The 16,303-nt window shown below is 36.6% G+C and overlaps 1 protein-coding gene across 1 annotated transcript; it reads right to left on the bottom strand.

The window, feature by feature from the left end:
- Positions 1-8,828: 8,828 nt before the first annotated feature.
- LOC145098892 (uncharacterized) lies at positions 8,829-9,242 on the bottom strand. Its single transcript, XM_079036487.1, has one exon. The coding sequence runs from the start codon at positions 9,240-9,242 to the stop codon at positions 8,829-8,831; it is 414 nt and encodes a 137-aa protein (XP_078892613.1).
- Between the last annotated feature and the right edge of the window lie 7,061 nt (positions 9,243-16,303).

The raw sequence follows: 16,303 nt of genomic DNA, 5'->3' as shown, positions 1-16,303 counted from the left end.
GAGCAGGTTAGGCATTTACCCACATAAGAGGCAATTTCAGCTTTCATGTTCGGCCACCAATGTAATTTCTTCAAATCCATGTGCATTTTGTCGGATCCTAGATTAATAGAATACCTTGATCTGTGAGCTTCATCCATGACTAAGATTCTAATATCACCAAAACTAGGTGTTAAGATCTGGTTCATAAGGTATTGTGTCCTATCAACCTTAAGCTCAAATTGTTTATCCATACCTCGCAAGCCCTCATCCACAATGTTCTCTTTTTTTAGAGCATCGAGTGGGGCTTCACAGATTTGTGCAACAAGGTTGGAATGGATAGTCATGGTTAACGCTCGTACCCGTCAGTGTTTCATGCATTCCTTTTGTCTCAGGGCATATGTTATATTGTTTTTCTATTCGAGATGATAACAAATCTCACATTCGTAATAATTTAGTAGCTCGATCCATCTTCATTGCCTCACATTTAATTCTTTTGATCAAAGATGTATTGAAGTATCTTGTGATCTGTAAAGATAGTACATTTTGTTTTGTACAAGTAATGTCTCTAAGTTTCTAGGGAAAAAAACTACAGCTCCCAGTTCAAGGTCATGGGTAGTGTAGTTGTTCCCATGCACCTTGAGTTGTCAAGAATCATAATCACTCAGCTTATCCTTTTTCATTAGTATGGAACCAATTCCTTTATGAGATGCGTTACAATATACACTAAGGACTTTAGTTCCTTAAGGAAGTGATAGGATTGGTACGCTACACATCACGTGTTTTAATTTTTGGAATGTAGTTTCCTACTTTTCTTATCATTTGAATTTTACTTCCTTCTGCATTAATGTTGTAAGGGGTTTGGCTATCTTGGAGAAGTTCTTAATGAATATCATGTAGTAGCTAATAAGGCCTAAGAATTAGCATGCCTCGGTTGGCGTTTTTGGTGTTTCCTAATTCTTTATTGCTTCTATCTTTGAGTGTACTACATGGATTCCCTTGATGTTCACCACATGCCTTAGGAAATATACTTTTTTAATCCAAAATTCACATTTGGAGAATTTGGTACTTTCTCAAGAGTTCTAGTATTTGTTGCAAGTTTTGGTTATATTCTTCTTTGGTTCATGAGTATATCAAAATATCATTGATGAATACAATCACAAATTTATCCAAGTACGGTTTGTAAACACGGGTCATGAGATCCATGAACACTGCTGGGGCATTTGTTAGTCCAAAAGGCATAACCAGGAACTTGTAGTGAACATACTGAGTTCTAAATGTCGTCTTTGGGATGCCTTTTCCTAATTTCATGAGTTGACGGTATTTGGATCTCATCTCTATTTTTTAGTAGTAGCTTGATCCTTCGAGTTGATTAAATAAGTCCCTCGAATCTTAGGAGTGGGTAATAGTTTTTGATCGTTAATTTGTTAACTCCCTATAATTGATACACATCTGAAAGGATCCGTCCTTCTTCTTGAAAAAAAAAAATAGGTGCTCCTCAAGTTGAGAATAGTTGTCTGATAAATCCATTTTAAGAAGTTCTTACAGTTGGCTTGATAGTTCTTGCATTTTTGAGGATACCAATCTGTAAGGTAACTTTACTACTGTTTCTTCTCTTGGAATTAGGTCAATTTGAAATTCAACCCATTGTGTCGGGGGTTCTCCGGGCAGATCTTCAGGAAACACGTCTGGGTAATCACACACTTATGGTATGTCTTTGATTTCTTTCGTTTTGCTCTTTTTTATCTGAAAGCAAAGAAATCATGGAATTTCTTGTGTAGATCTTTCTATTCTTTTTTGCAAGAAACGAGTTGTAAATTCTTCCCAGACTTATTTTCATAGATTATTAATGCTTCTTCGTTAGGCAAGGGGAATCAATTGACTTTTTCATAACACGTGATTGCACACACGGTGGGGAGATAACTAGTCCATACCAATGATGACATCAAATCTTCCAATGGTCATCACCATGAGATTGACGTGAAAGGTGTGGTTTTTTAGGGTTCATAGGTAATTTACTAAGATTTCCTTAGCGCTTCCTATCTATCCAATGGACATTTCTACTTCATATGCTACATCTAACTTTCTAGACTCATCATTTAAGAGTTCTCTAAATGCAGGAGTTATGAAACTTTTATTAACATTTGAGTTAAAGAGTATTGTAGCATATAAGTTATTGATGAGGAATATACCAGTTACAACTGAAGGGTCCTAGATGGCGTCTCTATTCCCGATCAAAAATGCTCAAATCCAAGCGTTCCTATCCATCTTTTTCAATTTCAAGAAATCGCGCTTGGAATGCCCCATCTCCCCTCATTCATAACAAGTTTTTCCTCCTCCACCACTTGATCTTGTACCAACCTCGAATAGTAGCACCTTCAACTCTTCTCATGACATAACATTTGCCACGATAACACCCATTGTTGATGCATTTTCATTCCACCAGGTCAATGTAGTCTCCATAAATGTACATGCAACAAACCTAAATTTGTAGTTTTCCGGACAGAAGCAGATTTGGAAAATTGATTCCATCCTTTCAATCCAATGTGTCGGACCTATAACACCTTCATTTCTGTAGAAGTTGTTGGGCTTGCAATTCATAAATTTCTTCTACGTATAAGTCCTTTAAGGCCCTCCAAGATCTATGTGAGAACTAATTCCACAAGATCAAGATTTAATATAACATATGCATCATTATATTTATATCATTGTTATCGGTTACAAGCATTTTTCACTATTACCAAAGTGTGTGCATGTTAGGGGTAAAAATCCTAAACATTTTTACATGAGTAGAAAATTTTGAAAATTTGCTAGACTATCTAAACCTCTTGCTATAAGCTTTCTCCCCTCTACTAACAACAACCATTTACATGCCCAATCATCCTACTACATTTACATGGATTTGAAGATTCTTCAACAAAATTAGAAAGTCAATTATACACTTTCATATACTATTTCCTACAATTGACACCCATTTTACAACCAACTTCCATCATTCTGCTACCAAATTACCAAATAACTGCCCAATTCATGGGTTAGTTAAGTCAGTCGCTCCTCCATTATTATGTTACTTATTTCTACCCTGTTTGCTACTGTGGGAGCCATCTGGATCTGGAGCTCTATTCCCAAGAGTATGAAATCGTGGTCCATCACACGATCATGGTTGTATTCAACCCGCTGGTTCATCTTCATAATAGATTCCTGGCCCTTCATCTGGTGCTTCCCCACCCTTATCACTTGTCCAAATATATGTGCTTCATTTCCTTCACTAATGTTGAGCTCACCACTCATTGTTCGGATCTGGCAGAGCAACCTCATGTTTCGTTGGAAGAGTAAGGATAAGGCATCAATGACAAGGGTATGCGGGGTTTTTACCCATGATGCTTGTCCAATCTCTATGGTTCCTCCAACTTTCCTCTTGGCAACCCATGATTTCACCTGGTTTCGAATCCATATTGAATTGTCCCCTTTCATCAAGAAATCGAAGAACTTCCATAGAGGTTCTTTTTGATTTTTTCTCGGAATAGACTAGATTTTTGAGAGGTTTTCTTTGTGGGGCGAGTTGCAACAACAAGAAGACCTAAGGGCATTGTGATGTGACATCCCTATTTTCACAGCCTGAAAAGACCTTTTCTTTATGCTTATTTTAAAACATAGTATTCTTTATATTGCTGAACTTGTCCCATTAAAAGTATTTCCGAAGAAATGTTTTTCATTAATTATTAAAAACTTGGGATGCCATAACTAATAGAAGAAACATAAGCATAAACATAAATGCTAAATTCCTTGCAACATAATGTTATACTATGGCCTACACTTCCTTGATCTCTCGTCAGATCCAAACATCACTATCCATGTACCTTCATACTGCTACCTATGATATAAAGAAACTAACTGGGTCAAACTTAGGAGTTTGGTGAGTACATAGGGTTTTCAAGCAATAATAATAATCAATATGTTTAATTATCAAACAATTAACCTGATTACCCATCCCTATTTTCTTCTATATTTACTCCTAAGCACCTATCCTAAGGATCATTATAATCATTGTTGTTGAGAATATTATTTCAAAGACTCATCTGCAATACATGTTGATACGTTTTCTTATATATTCATCTCTAAGGATCTATCCTAAGGATCATCATAATCACCGTTGCTGACAGTACTATTATAGGGAGTTCTCTGTAATACATGTCAGTAGGTAGTAGAGTACATCAAATGAACATAAAGTTCATCACCTACATGATATCAACCTACTTATGTCCCACCGGACCGTCCTGAGTAGTCTGTGGTCGTCACCTATACTTTGTTATATGAGTACATCATTAGTACACTGGTAGTATTCCTACATCGTTAGTACACTAGTACTATTTCTACATCGTTAGTACACTAGTAATATTTCTACATTGTTAGTACACTAGTATTATTTAAAGTCGTGGCCTATTATCATCGTTTTCATCTCTCATCATCCATCACCCCCATCATTTTATTCATCCCTCATCACCTATCACTACCCAATATATAATAGGTATTAAAATACATATATGGTAAATCATATAAAAATCATCTTGTATTATTTCATCTAACACGGAACATTTGATCACATACATTAAGCACATATAAAATTTAATTATCTAAATACTTCATATCGATGTGTATGATGAAAGTAACAATGCACCCACTAGTTAAAAGTGATGAATCGTTATTTGGGCACTACTTCGCCTCATCACTTAGCTTTTCCTATTATGTAACCTAGGTATGATTATCACTAAGTCTTAGTCTTATATTTCTAATGACTAATGATAGTGTAGATTCCTCAACAATCCCAATGTCTACATCAAGATCTATCAACTAAGGAGCAACCAGGTAAGATCATTGTAACAGTCGAAATTCTGGTAATCGATTCTGTTCTTTTGAATGGATTTTAATTGTAAAATTGGTACCTGCATACGTTGGGAGTACAGTGGTGTATGCTTAGCGTACTAGGGGAGGCATATCGAGGGCATGCACCACGTATGCAGGGCATACCAAGCAGTACGCGGGGTATACGTGGACCGAGTCTAAAACCCTAATTTTAGGGCAAGGTCCATATATAAACACTCTTATGTTGCTTGGATCTTACCCTAGACAGCCTCTATAGTCTATTATCATCGCTTAACCCCAGATTTTAATGAGAGTGTGCTCCTTGAGCATACAGATTGTTTGGTGGCCATTTTAGTTAGTATTCAAGTAGGATATGGTGGTGATCAGGTCTTGGGTGTCATTGAGATTTTGGATCCTGCATCTAGTTCATCTTGAGGAGCTTCTGGAGGTAAAAAGTCTAGACCTTGCCATCTCTTTTTCTAGTTTGAGTTAGGGTTTGTTTTGAAGTCCATTTTTGGTTCATGGACCTCCCTCTTGAGAGTTTGAGCAACTCCGGAGGCAAGAAATGTTTGATTCAAGCTCCTTAAGTCTTCTTGTTGCATAAAAATGCCATATTGAAGGTTGTATGGGGTCCATGCATGAGTAGAAGGTCTTAAAAGTGGTATTAATGAGAAAAATGAAGTATTGGGGTCCCATATGGCATGCAAGGGCATAAAGTTGCCAACTTTATGCCCTATGACATCTTAATAGACTAATATCTGGAGTTTGACATTGAAATCCCAAGTATTAAGCACTAAATGATCGTTTGGTTCATGGTATGTTTGTACGTCGGGCGTAAGAACGTGTATGTCGCGCGTGCAGCGAAGGGACTCAGTACGCTAAGTGTACTGGTGTGGTATGTTGGGCATACGCACCCAAGATGGGTTTGGGCTTCGTTCGGCTTGTAATCTTATTAAGCCCTATTCAGATTTGGGCTTGGACCCATTTAGAGTTATTGGTTTGTTATTTTGATTTGGGCCATAGTTGTCTTGGTTGGGCCTTGTTGGGCCATGCGACCCATTATGGCTTTAAACTTTGATCCTAGGCCTATTAGTAAAGGAATGACTTTTGGGCCACCATGGAGGGACTTAGGTTTAGGTTTTTGGACTCTTTAATAAGTTTGATTTATAATCCTAATTAGGGCTATTTGTATAATTGTTCAATGTGAGGTTTTGGACTGGTAATCGAGCAACTATTGTGTTCAGCTGACTGAGGTGAGTCTTCTCATAAGTGATTTCTATAGTTGAATATGCAATGGTTTGTTATTTGGCATGTGTTGATTTATATGAAGACCATGGGGGAGCCCATGGCACTTGGTAAGACCATGAGGGGGAGGCCATGGCCCTTGGGCATAAGACCATGGGGGTAGCCCATGACATCCCGGTTAAAGACCATGGATAGAGTCCATGGCAGATTTATATGTATCTGTGCATGACATTATATGGTTATGTGTTTTGTGTATTTTGGGAAACTCACTAAGCGTGTGCTTATAGTTTTGTTGGGTGTTTCAGGTACATCTAGTTCTAAGGGCAAGGGTCCGACTTGATGACGCAACATGCACTCTCCAATATTTCCGCATTAGTTGTTTTGGATACTCTGATCTTTTGAACAATGTGTTTGTGTAATGGAATTTTGGAAAAAAAAATATGAATGAGATTTCTAATTATTAAATGAAAATTTTTATCTAAATTTTGGGCTGTTACAATCATATTGGAGGTAGGGTTTGTGTGGTATACAAAGTATACTGTTTGGAAATCTCACTTTAAACATCTCACAAATTCTAGCCTAGATATCACCCCTATAAGTAGACCAATCAGTATAATGACATGGAATTACTGATAAAGCTTATTTATAAATTCTTAACAATGACTATAAAAATAAATATAAGTTACACTGAAACCGATATAAGTGTAACTTAATGTAAGGTCACACATTATGATCTGATGAGTCAAACTATATATGCTGAGCACCAGCGCTAGCACCAGTCCCAATTTATTAGCGCCAACGTGAACTTCATAATTAGTAATCTTTGTATATTCGGAAGTTATATGTTGTATATATAGAATATCTATTTGATCTGTAATCTTTGTGATTAGGATTAGACATTTATAGAGATCAGTTTAGATTTAGAACAGAATCTATACCTTATTTAAAGGGATTCTATAGAATAGATTAGTATATAGTCATGTATTAGGGATAAACCCTAATTGTAACTTGGTGACGGCTTTGTGCCCTGTTCTCTTTGTGAGAACCTTCTTCCCCGAAGTGTACACAGTAGGAATGCGATTAATAACATAAGTAGCGATATGAACAGCTTCTCCCCAAAACATATTGGGAACTTGAGCAGAGAGTAGTAAGGATCTAGCAGTTTCTAGGAGATGTCGATGTTTTCTTTCTACAACACCATTTTGCTGAGGAGTGTCTGTACAAGATGATTGATGTATAGTGCCATCAGATGCCAATAATTGTTTAAAATCATTGGAGGTAAATTCACCTCCCAGATCACACCGAAAACATTTTATGATAGCAGAGTGTTGAGTCTTGACAATAGCTCTGAATTCACTATATATGGTGAAAAAGTCAGACATGCGCTTCATAAAATAAACCCACGTATAACGAGTGTAATCATCAATGAATGAAACATAATAGTTAGCTCCTGACTTGGAGGTTATCGGAGAGGGACCCCACACATCAGAATGCACAATATCAAAGGGAGCAACAGAACGAGTGACACTTTTATTAAACGGTAAAGCAGAAAATTTTCCCAGTTTACAACCACAACAATCAGAAATATCATCAAATTTCAAAGAGCCTAACACACCAGTGGAAACCAAAAACCGTAAACGAGACGCTGAAACATGTCCCAAACGAGAATGCTAAAGATAAAAAGGAGACGATGAAGGGTTTAAACGAAAAGATGACAAATCGACACTAGATGCGGCAACATTAGCAACATGTAGCTGCTCCAAGTCATAAAGCTCCCCAAGTCTACAGCCTATCCCAATCACCCTCCGAGACTGAATGTCCTGTACACAGCAGAATGAATCAGAAAAGAAGACCTAACAACCAGATTTACACAACTGACTGACTAATGCAAGATTCAAAGCAAGTGTAGGAATGTAATACACATCTGTTAAAGATATATAAGGAGTGAAAATAGAACCAACACCCTCTACTGACATGGGTGTAGCACTAGCAGACATAACAGAGACAGGTGTACGAGAAGATAATGAAGCAAAAGATGAAAAATGTGGTGACATGTGATGAGATGCACCAGAATCCATTATCCACAAGGATGAAGGAATACCTGACGTGTTGGATGAAGACAGACCTAAGTGAGACATGGAAGTTGACATGGCAGTTGGATTGGTAGCTAAGAATTGTTTGAACTACTCAACAATCTGTGGATCCAGGGCTGATGGTGGTGTGAAATCTGTTTCATTCTCAACTAAAGGTGTAGCAACAGCGTATTGTGGTGGCCTAAAAGATGAAAAAGAGGGACGTGACTGTCCAGAAGACTTGTTCTACTGTGAAGACTGAGAGTGTGTTGGTGATCTTGTTTGTTGTTGCTGCTGATTTCCCTTGCTTGTCAGCAAAGGACAATTTGCCTTCCAATGGTTCTTCTTCTTACAGAAAGCACATTCATCAAATGCAACTCTGGGACGATTTTGGTTTGAAGATTGGGGTCGTTGTGAAACAACAAATACAGCAGGAGTAGCTGTCTTGGGAGCTTTATCAGCATGGGACTTGATACGAGTTTCTTCAGCAATCAACTCGTGAACAACTGAATCAACAGTGGGAAGAGGTGTACGATGCAAGATTAATCCACGCAGACCTTCAAAATCTGAACGTAATGCCATCAAGAATTGAACCAAACGTTGCTTTTACCTTCTATTAATATAAGGCTTAAAAGCCTTCAACACATCAGGTTCTGTAAGAGCTAACTGATCTCACAAATCCGACATAGCTGTATAAAATTCCTGAACACTGGGATTGTTCTGTTGGAGGGCTCGAATATCAAACTCTAACTGATACTGCTTTGCAAAGTTAGACTGAGTATACAACCTAGCCAAGTGATCCCAAACCTCCTTTGCCGTGTCATACTTCTCCAACTGAGTACCAATAGACTGGATGACAGAATTATTAATCCAAGTCATGATCTTGGAGTTATCAGTCTCCCATGAATCCAGTAAGGTTGCATAATTAGCGGCCTTCTCGTCTGTTGGTTTCTTCTTGTCACCTGTAACAATCCCCCACATAGTCTTGCCCCGCAAGAAATTTTTCATAACATAACTCCAATAGGCATAGTTTTTGCCATCAAGTTGAATACTAATGGACTGAAGAGAATCACCTCTTGGGGCCATATTTCAATATCAGTCAAATAGTAAATACGAGTAGCAGCAAAAAACGATCAAGATCTTGAAATCAACAAAGCTAGACGAAAACGAAACCCTCAAAACCGATAAACGAACAAATCAAACCAAACCAAATACAAAAACGAGCAAAAAAGGCATACCCCAAAATTGCAAATGATGGCAATGAACAGTGCACGTGAACAGTACCGATGAATAGTGCGATGAATAGTAACCGTGAACAGTAGCCGTGATGAACAGTAACCGTCGATGAACAATAATCATCAGTGAATAGTAACACCGATGAACAGTAATCGTCGGTGAATAGTAACACCGATGATAGTAATCATCAGTGAACAGTAACGCCGATGAACAATAATCATGATGAACAGCAATCGATGAATAGTAACTCTGCTGAACAGTAATCGCGGTGAACAATGCTCCGATGAACAGTAATCGCTGATGAACAGTACTCGTCCCAAAAAAACGAAAAACTACAGATAATCAACCGAGCTTTGATACCATGTAAACTAACAAGTGAAATACATATAACGGCTAGGGTTTCATATTATTATCAAAGAGAATTGCAAATACAATGAAAAGGAAAGACATAATATATAGACAAGCTAATTAGGGTTTCCTAGCGAAAAGGCCCAATCATACAACCTAATATAAAATAAAGCCCAAAATCTTATTAGACTAACAAAACCAAAGAAGATTTGTGTTTCAAAAGGTATATCTCCTGATTCTGAATCGAAACCAGCAAGTAAAGTTGGAAACATTCATTGGAAACAAAAATCTTCAGAAAGGAATATGAATGTTCTGAAACCTCAGGATGGATGTTCTAAATCTGATCCGAAATATTCAGATGTGAGGTATACTCCAAAACCCAAACTCAAATGGGTTGGTATGGTGGTTTGTTAATTTCTGATGATGTGAGAGTCTTATTTTTTAAATAATCCGTATTAGTTGTCTCTCTACTAAAGAAAGGTTGTGTCTATGGTTTTGTTGCACGTGTTAAAAGTTTTGTGCAAGTTTTGGTTTTGTTTAATGTTTTCTGAGTACGTAGATTTGATATTTCTTTTTGTCACGGATTTGTTTGTATGTACTTGTGTGAAGTCTTTGTCAAGGAACACGTTTTGCATTTGTCAAGTGGCTTTAGTCAAACAAGATGATTGTAGAGATAAAGTGTGTGAAAGGAAGTAGCGTTAGTTTATGTTATCTGTCTTATGTGATCAAGCAAAACTGTGCATTCCATTCAAAAAGGGTACAGGTCTCTGTTGCTTTGATTTGTCATGCTTTGCCTCACTCTAAGGGCAATGCTATCAAAGGGTATTTTTGGAAAGATGTGCAGAATTCAGAAGGAAGATTGAAGCTGATGATACTCTCTCGTTGATGTGCTTTCTGCTTGGATTTTCATACTGATAGAGATTCTCATTGACCTCAAAAGATGTGATTGCCTTCTCTCTTCATGTAATGTAGAGTAAAGAAAGTTAAAAGTATATCCTTGATTGAACTCTTACTAGTTGGGCTCTCACGTTGATAGACTCACTAGTTGCTTCCGTCTCAGCTTCAACCATCTATTATCACCATCAATCACGTGAGTTTGATTGTGATTTTCAAGGAACAGTTACAAGGAATCAAGATGTATAATCTCATTTAAAGCAAGTTTGATTAAAACTGACAACAAGAGGTCACAAACTAAGGTCGATGTGTGTGTTGCTCTATTCACGTGTTTCATCAGGGAGTATGTTATCTAAATTTGGTCTCAAGGGTTTAAAAGATACATGGGTAGCTTCAGGTCTCGATATAAAAACAAGGAAAATGTCAATGATAAAGCTCATAGGGTTATAATGGTCCGAAGTCTTTAAAAGCCTGTACAATTTCAAGGGAAAAAGAAACATTGGCTGCTTATGGAAGACAAAGTCAAGTCAAAAGAAAGTAATGCCAGTAGGGGCATTTCTTTTTAGAGTAAATTACACAAATCGTCCCTGGTGAAGGTGCCAAAATACACGTTTGGTCCTTATTTTCAAAAATTAACTCGGACCATCCCTGGGTTAGTTTTTTCTAGCATGCTTAGTCCTTTTGCGTATAAAAAGACCATTTTGCCCTTATTTATTTATTTTCTTTTTAGTTTCTATTTATTTGTTATTTATTAATTATTTATTCATTTGTTTATTATAAAAAATAATTATTATTGTATTTAAAAAGAAATGGCCAATACATTTAATAACTTCTCAACCACCTCCCACCACCATCACTTCCGACTACCATCGACATCCGCCAACCATCAACCTACGGGCACCAAATACCTCTGACAAACACCACCATTCATCTCGAACATAAAAAAGAAACCTGAATATAAACCCTAAAATCAAATCCATATCCTAGATCTAAAAACTCATCAATCCATACCCCAGGTTCGTCTCCTCTCCATAGTTCAGACAACCACCACAGATGGATAAACAACACCACCATCGGTCAACACTAACACCACCATAGGAGCAGAAGGTGTAGTGGAGGTTCAAAAAAAATCCTAAATCACCATCACCATCACCATCTAAAGGTTCGAAACCCAAACACTATTTCCCCGTCAGGGTAAGGGTTACCACTTATTAGAAATTTAAGGAGACCAGAGAAGAATCGATGGCGGTGCACGGGTGAAGAAGGAGGCGGCGAAGGTGCAGATTCAACTATGGAGCTTCGATTCCGACTGTGGAAACAATGGCGAATTGGAGGCCGGATGTACCTCTAGTGGTGACGACTTCACCGACTATGTGACTGCAAAAGAGCCATCAATTGCGAGGATCACACATGTGCGAACTAGGTTTTCATTATCAGAATAGTAGGTTTCAACCTCAGGAATGAGGGAAACGTTGAAAGATCTCATGAGCTTCTTGTTTCCGACTTTAAATGAACCTCCAATGGCTGGATTTTGAATTTATAAGGGAGGTGGCGGTTGCCAAAGTTTTGGAGGTGATGGTGGTGTGTGGTTTTCTTCAGGTTTAGAGAGAATATGGGATACAATTTGGGTGGGTGAGGTGAAAGTAGAGGATGAGTGGTGGTGGAAGTGGGACCCATTTTTTTAAATTATGAGTAAATTACTGAAATCGTCCCTGTGGTTTGGTCAAAATTGCACATTTGGTCCCTAACTTTTTTTTGCACTCGGATCGTCCCTGTGGTTTGATTTTGTTGCGTTTTTCATCCCTGTGGTTTGATTTTGTTGCATTTTTCGTCCCTTACATACATAAAGTTAGGGACCAAACATGCAATTTTTACCAAACCATATGGACGAAAAACGCAACAAAACCAAACCGTAGGGACGAAAAATACAACAAAATCAAACCACAGGGACGATCCGAGTGCAAAAAAAAGTTAGGGACCAAATGTGCAATTTTGACCAAACCACAGGGACGATTTCAGTAATTTACTCATAATTTTAAAACAATGGGTCCCACATCTACCACCACTCATCCTCTACTTTCACCTCACCCACCCAAATTGTATCCCATATTCTCTCTAAACCTGAAGAAAACCACACACCACCATCACCTCCAAAACTCCGGCAACCGCCACACCAAACATGCAATTTTTACCAAACCATAGGGACGAAAAACGCAACAAAATCAAACTACAGGGACGATCCGAGTGCAAAAAAAAGTTAGGGACCAAACGTGCAATTTAGACCAAACCATAGGGACGATTTCAGTAATTTACTCTAAAAAAAATAATAAATATTATTGGATTAATTGAAAAATAAATAAACAAGGGTATTATGGTCATTTTAAATCTAGAACGGACTAAACTTGTAACAAATTCGTCTTTCAAGCATGAAGCGTGTAGGTTTTAAACTGATGAGGGATGGTCCGGGTTAATTTTTGAAAATAAGGACCAAACGTGTATTTTGGCACCTTCACCAGGGACGATTCGTGTAATCTACTCTTCTTTTTATATGTTGGTTTCAAGAATTGAAGTTCAAAAATGAAAGAAGGTATTGGTGATGTTCTTTATCAATCAGTTAAAGAGGAACCAGGGGCCATTTTTTTGGCCTTTCGAGAAAGGCTTATGACCAAACTTCTCTTAAAGACTTATTAGGTCTCCACAAAAGGAAAAAGCTGCAGGTTACCAGTAAAAAGAAAGAAATTAAAGAAAGTCAAAAAGCATGTTGAATTTTCTCTTTATCTGTTCTTATGATTGAGCATTAAATGGAGAGTTTATTTGTCTTCAATTAAAACAATCCTAAAGAGATTCAAGTAACGTATTGATGAGGCTTGTGAGTAAAAGATTGGATATTTCTTTAATGGTGACAAATATATATTTGCTGCCAATGTAAAGTTGCTACTGAATCTTTGAATCTTTTACCTTTCATTTGGCATCTCATAGTGGATGTCACACACAAGCTGTACAGGTTCTGCGAGTTTGAAATAATGATTAGTTAACCCCGATTTGTGGTTTATTGTTTAAAGGTTTCACGACGGGTGATCATAGAATGCATGCCCAGGGGTAGTCTGGTCCTTTTCGTAAAAGACAAGTTCCTTTCAGGTTGAAATCAAGAAGAGGTGGATAGGGTCAAGAACGTGTTTCTCAAAGGCACATAAAAATATGTATCATATGGCCTTGATAGTTATGCTAGCCTTGTCACTTTTCATTATTTATGAGGTTTGTGCGAGAGAAAAGGAGAAATAGAAGTTTAGTGGCAAAATAAGGAAGTCAAAAAAGTTGCGTGTAATAATAACAAAACAAAAAAAGCAGAACATATGTGGCCAAAGTAGTAAATGAAGGAAAAAAAGTGGCAAAAATGAGAATTGACAAAGTTTTCTATTCCTCAAGATTTTAACAATTAATAGTATATATAAAAATAATATTCTCCACATTTGAAAATATTCTTGAATTATTGTTTTATTTTTTGATCTTTACACTCATAAAATTATTTTACAATCTAGTTGCATCTATACAAACATGATATCTTCAAAAGCTTTTCGTATATAATTATATATACATTGTTTATGCTTTTTACTTGAATTTTTCATGCCAAAAGTAGCATAAGAAATAGTTTATTGGAATTAAGAGCATTTTTAATGGTAAACATATATCATAGGTCAAAAATATTGTCACATCACTATTTTACTTTTATTGATTTTTAATTAAATTGTTTTTTCAATGTTTAAACTCTTGAATAACTTTTTTTTCCTAATTTAACTATTATATCCTTATCAATCTAAAATGTTATATAAAACCTTATCGTTTAACTAATCGTTTTTAAACATATCATATTTTTATATAAACATTCACTTAGGGACAAAGGATTTGATTATTACTATGATTTATATTTATATTTATATATTTATTTTTCTATTAATTTTAGATAAATAAAGCGATAAAATGAAATATTATTAAAGAGAAAACCTCTCTCTCTCTATTTTCTCTCTCTATCTCTCTCTCTCTCTCACACATACACACACATACATACACACATATGTAACATCTTCGTACCTACCACATCTTTGGCATCCTCAACCCATCGTTGGCATCCCCTTTATTCAACCTCCTGAAGATCGAACTCCATGCCACCGTCACAGTCAGTGTTTCAGTGATTCCCGAAAGTCTAGAGCAAAACACGGGTGGGGTGTGTCATTTGAAACTAAGATCTCCGACAAACAACAGAACTCCGATTAGGACCGGAACTCCAACATTGCCATTTCAAATTGTAATTATCCCCTCTGATTTCTTCTTCATCTTTCTCCTCTCCCTTTCATTTTCGAAATAATCCGGATTTTGGGGATGAACACGAAACCCTACATCAAGCGGGCTAAATATCAAATTTTGATTTTGAATATGAATGACGGCTGAAGGTGGTGGAGGTGAACCGACTAAAGATTGATTTTTGTTTATGAAACCTGATTTTGGAGCTTTCTTGGTTTAATTAGCTAGATTTTCATCTTGAATAAATGGAGATTTCTTGGTATAAACATTTGTGATTTTAGGGCAGACGATTTCATTTCCCCATTTATGGATTCCGAAATGTCCAAAAGTTTAGTGATTCAATTCTTCTTTGATTCTAACTGTTTCGTTAGCTAAGGATAACGAATTCACCCACTATCAGTGCGAAGATGAAGGACCATGGAATGCACATATAATCGAAATCCAAAGAGTAAGTGAGTTCTTGATAGAAATTATGTATTTTTCAATCCTAGTCGAATTTTTGTACCAGTTTGTGACATCCCGAAATTTAGGTCTAAAACTGTAGACAATTTGTTCACCACAAACCTCTTTGTAATTTGACATATTGAGCTTAAATGCATATTTTGAAAAGATATATAGTGTCATTACAACTATTATAAGATACTAGATGGTATCTTACTTCCAAATGTGCAAAATATTGAACGAATCAAACAGCTCAAACTGCAACCCTAGTTAATACGTCTGAAAAACTGAAAAATCATATTAAGATGTTGTGAGCTAAGAAAACATTATAGTCTCGTACCACATGTTCCCATATTTTCATAAATATAAGGAACGTTCAAAACAGAGTTCTTATGCAAAAGATATGACAATCATAAAAAACAAACTAGTAAAACACTAACTTTCTATAAACTGCTAAAACCGAATTGATTATTTGAGACACTTACACACCTCAAATGGAAATTCTGAGAGCGTTTTTGAACTCGGACGATGGTCTAATATTTAATATCATACTTGAAATATTTTTAGTAAAAATATTTATAAAAGTCGAAAAATAGGACGTTTCAGGTCATTTAGACGCGAAACTTTAAATACGATTTCCCGGAGTTCTACAACTTGAAAAGTTAATCCATTTGGGTTTATGGAATAATTTAACACTACCCAATCATACGACACTTTCAAAAAAAAATATGAAGTGTCGAGGTTTGGGCACACAAAACTAGGATGGTTTTTGGGCATTTTTTAGAATGATGACATCACTAGCCCCTACAATCCTTGCATGAGTGACCAAAAATTAGCCAAATCCCTTCTATTGGCCATAATCACGTCCAATACACCTTACCTTGTCCTTTAGGCTAAAGTGCATATTTGAGGAAAAGTACCAAGCATGG

Source organism: Lactuca serriola, chromosome 4, assembly GCF_051521515.1.
Source record: "Lactuca serriola cultivar US96UC23 chromosome 4, Lser_US96UC23_V15, whole genome shotgun sequence".
In the NCBI taxonomy this organism is placed as follows: Eukaryota; Viridiplantae; Streptophyta; class Magnoliopsida; order Asterales; family Asteraceae; genus Lactuca; species Lactuca serriola.
Note: the sequence above shows the minus strand (reverse complement) of the source record. Positions and strands in the feature narration are given on the sequence as shown.

Coding starts and splice junctions, on each gene's coding strand:
- LOC145098892 (XM_079036487.1), bottom strand. CDS start 9,242: ATGGCCCCAAGAGGTGATTCTCTTCAGTCCATTAGTATTCAACTTGAT.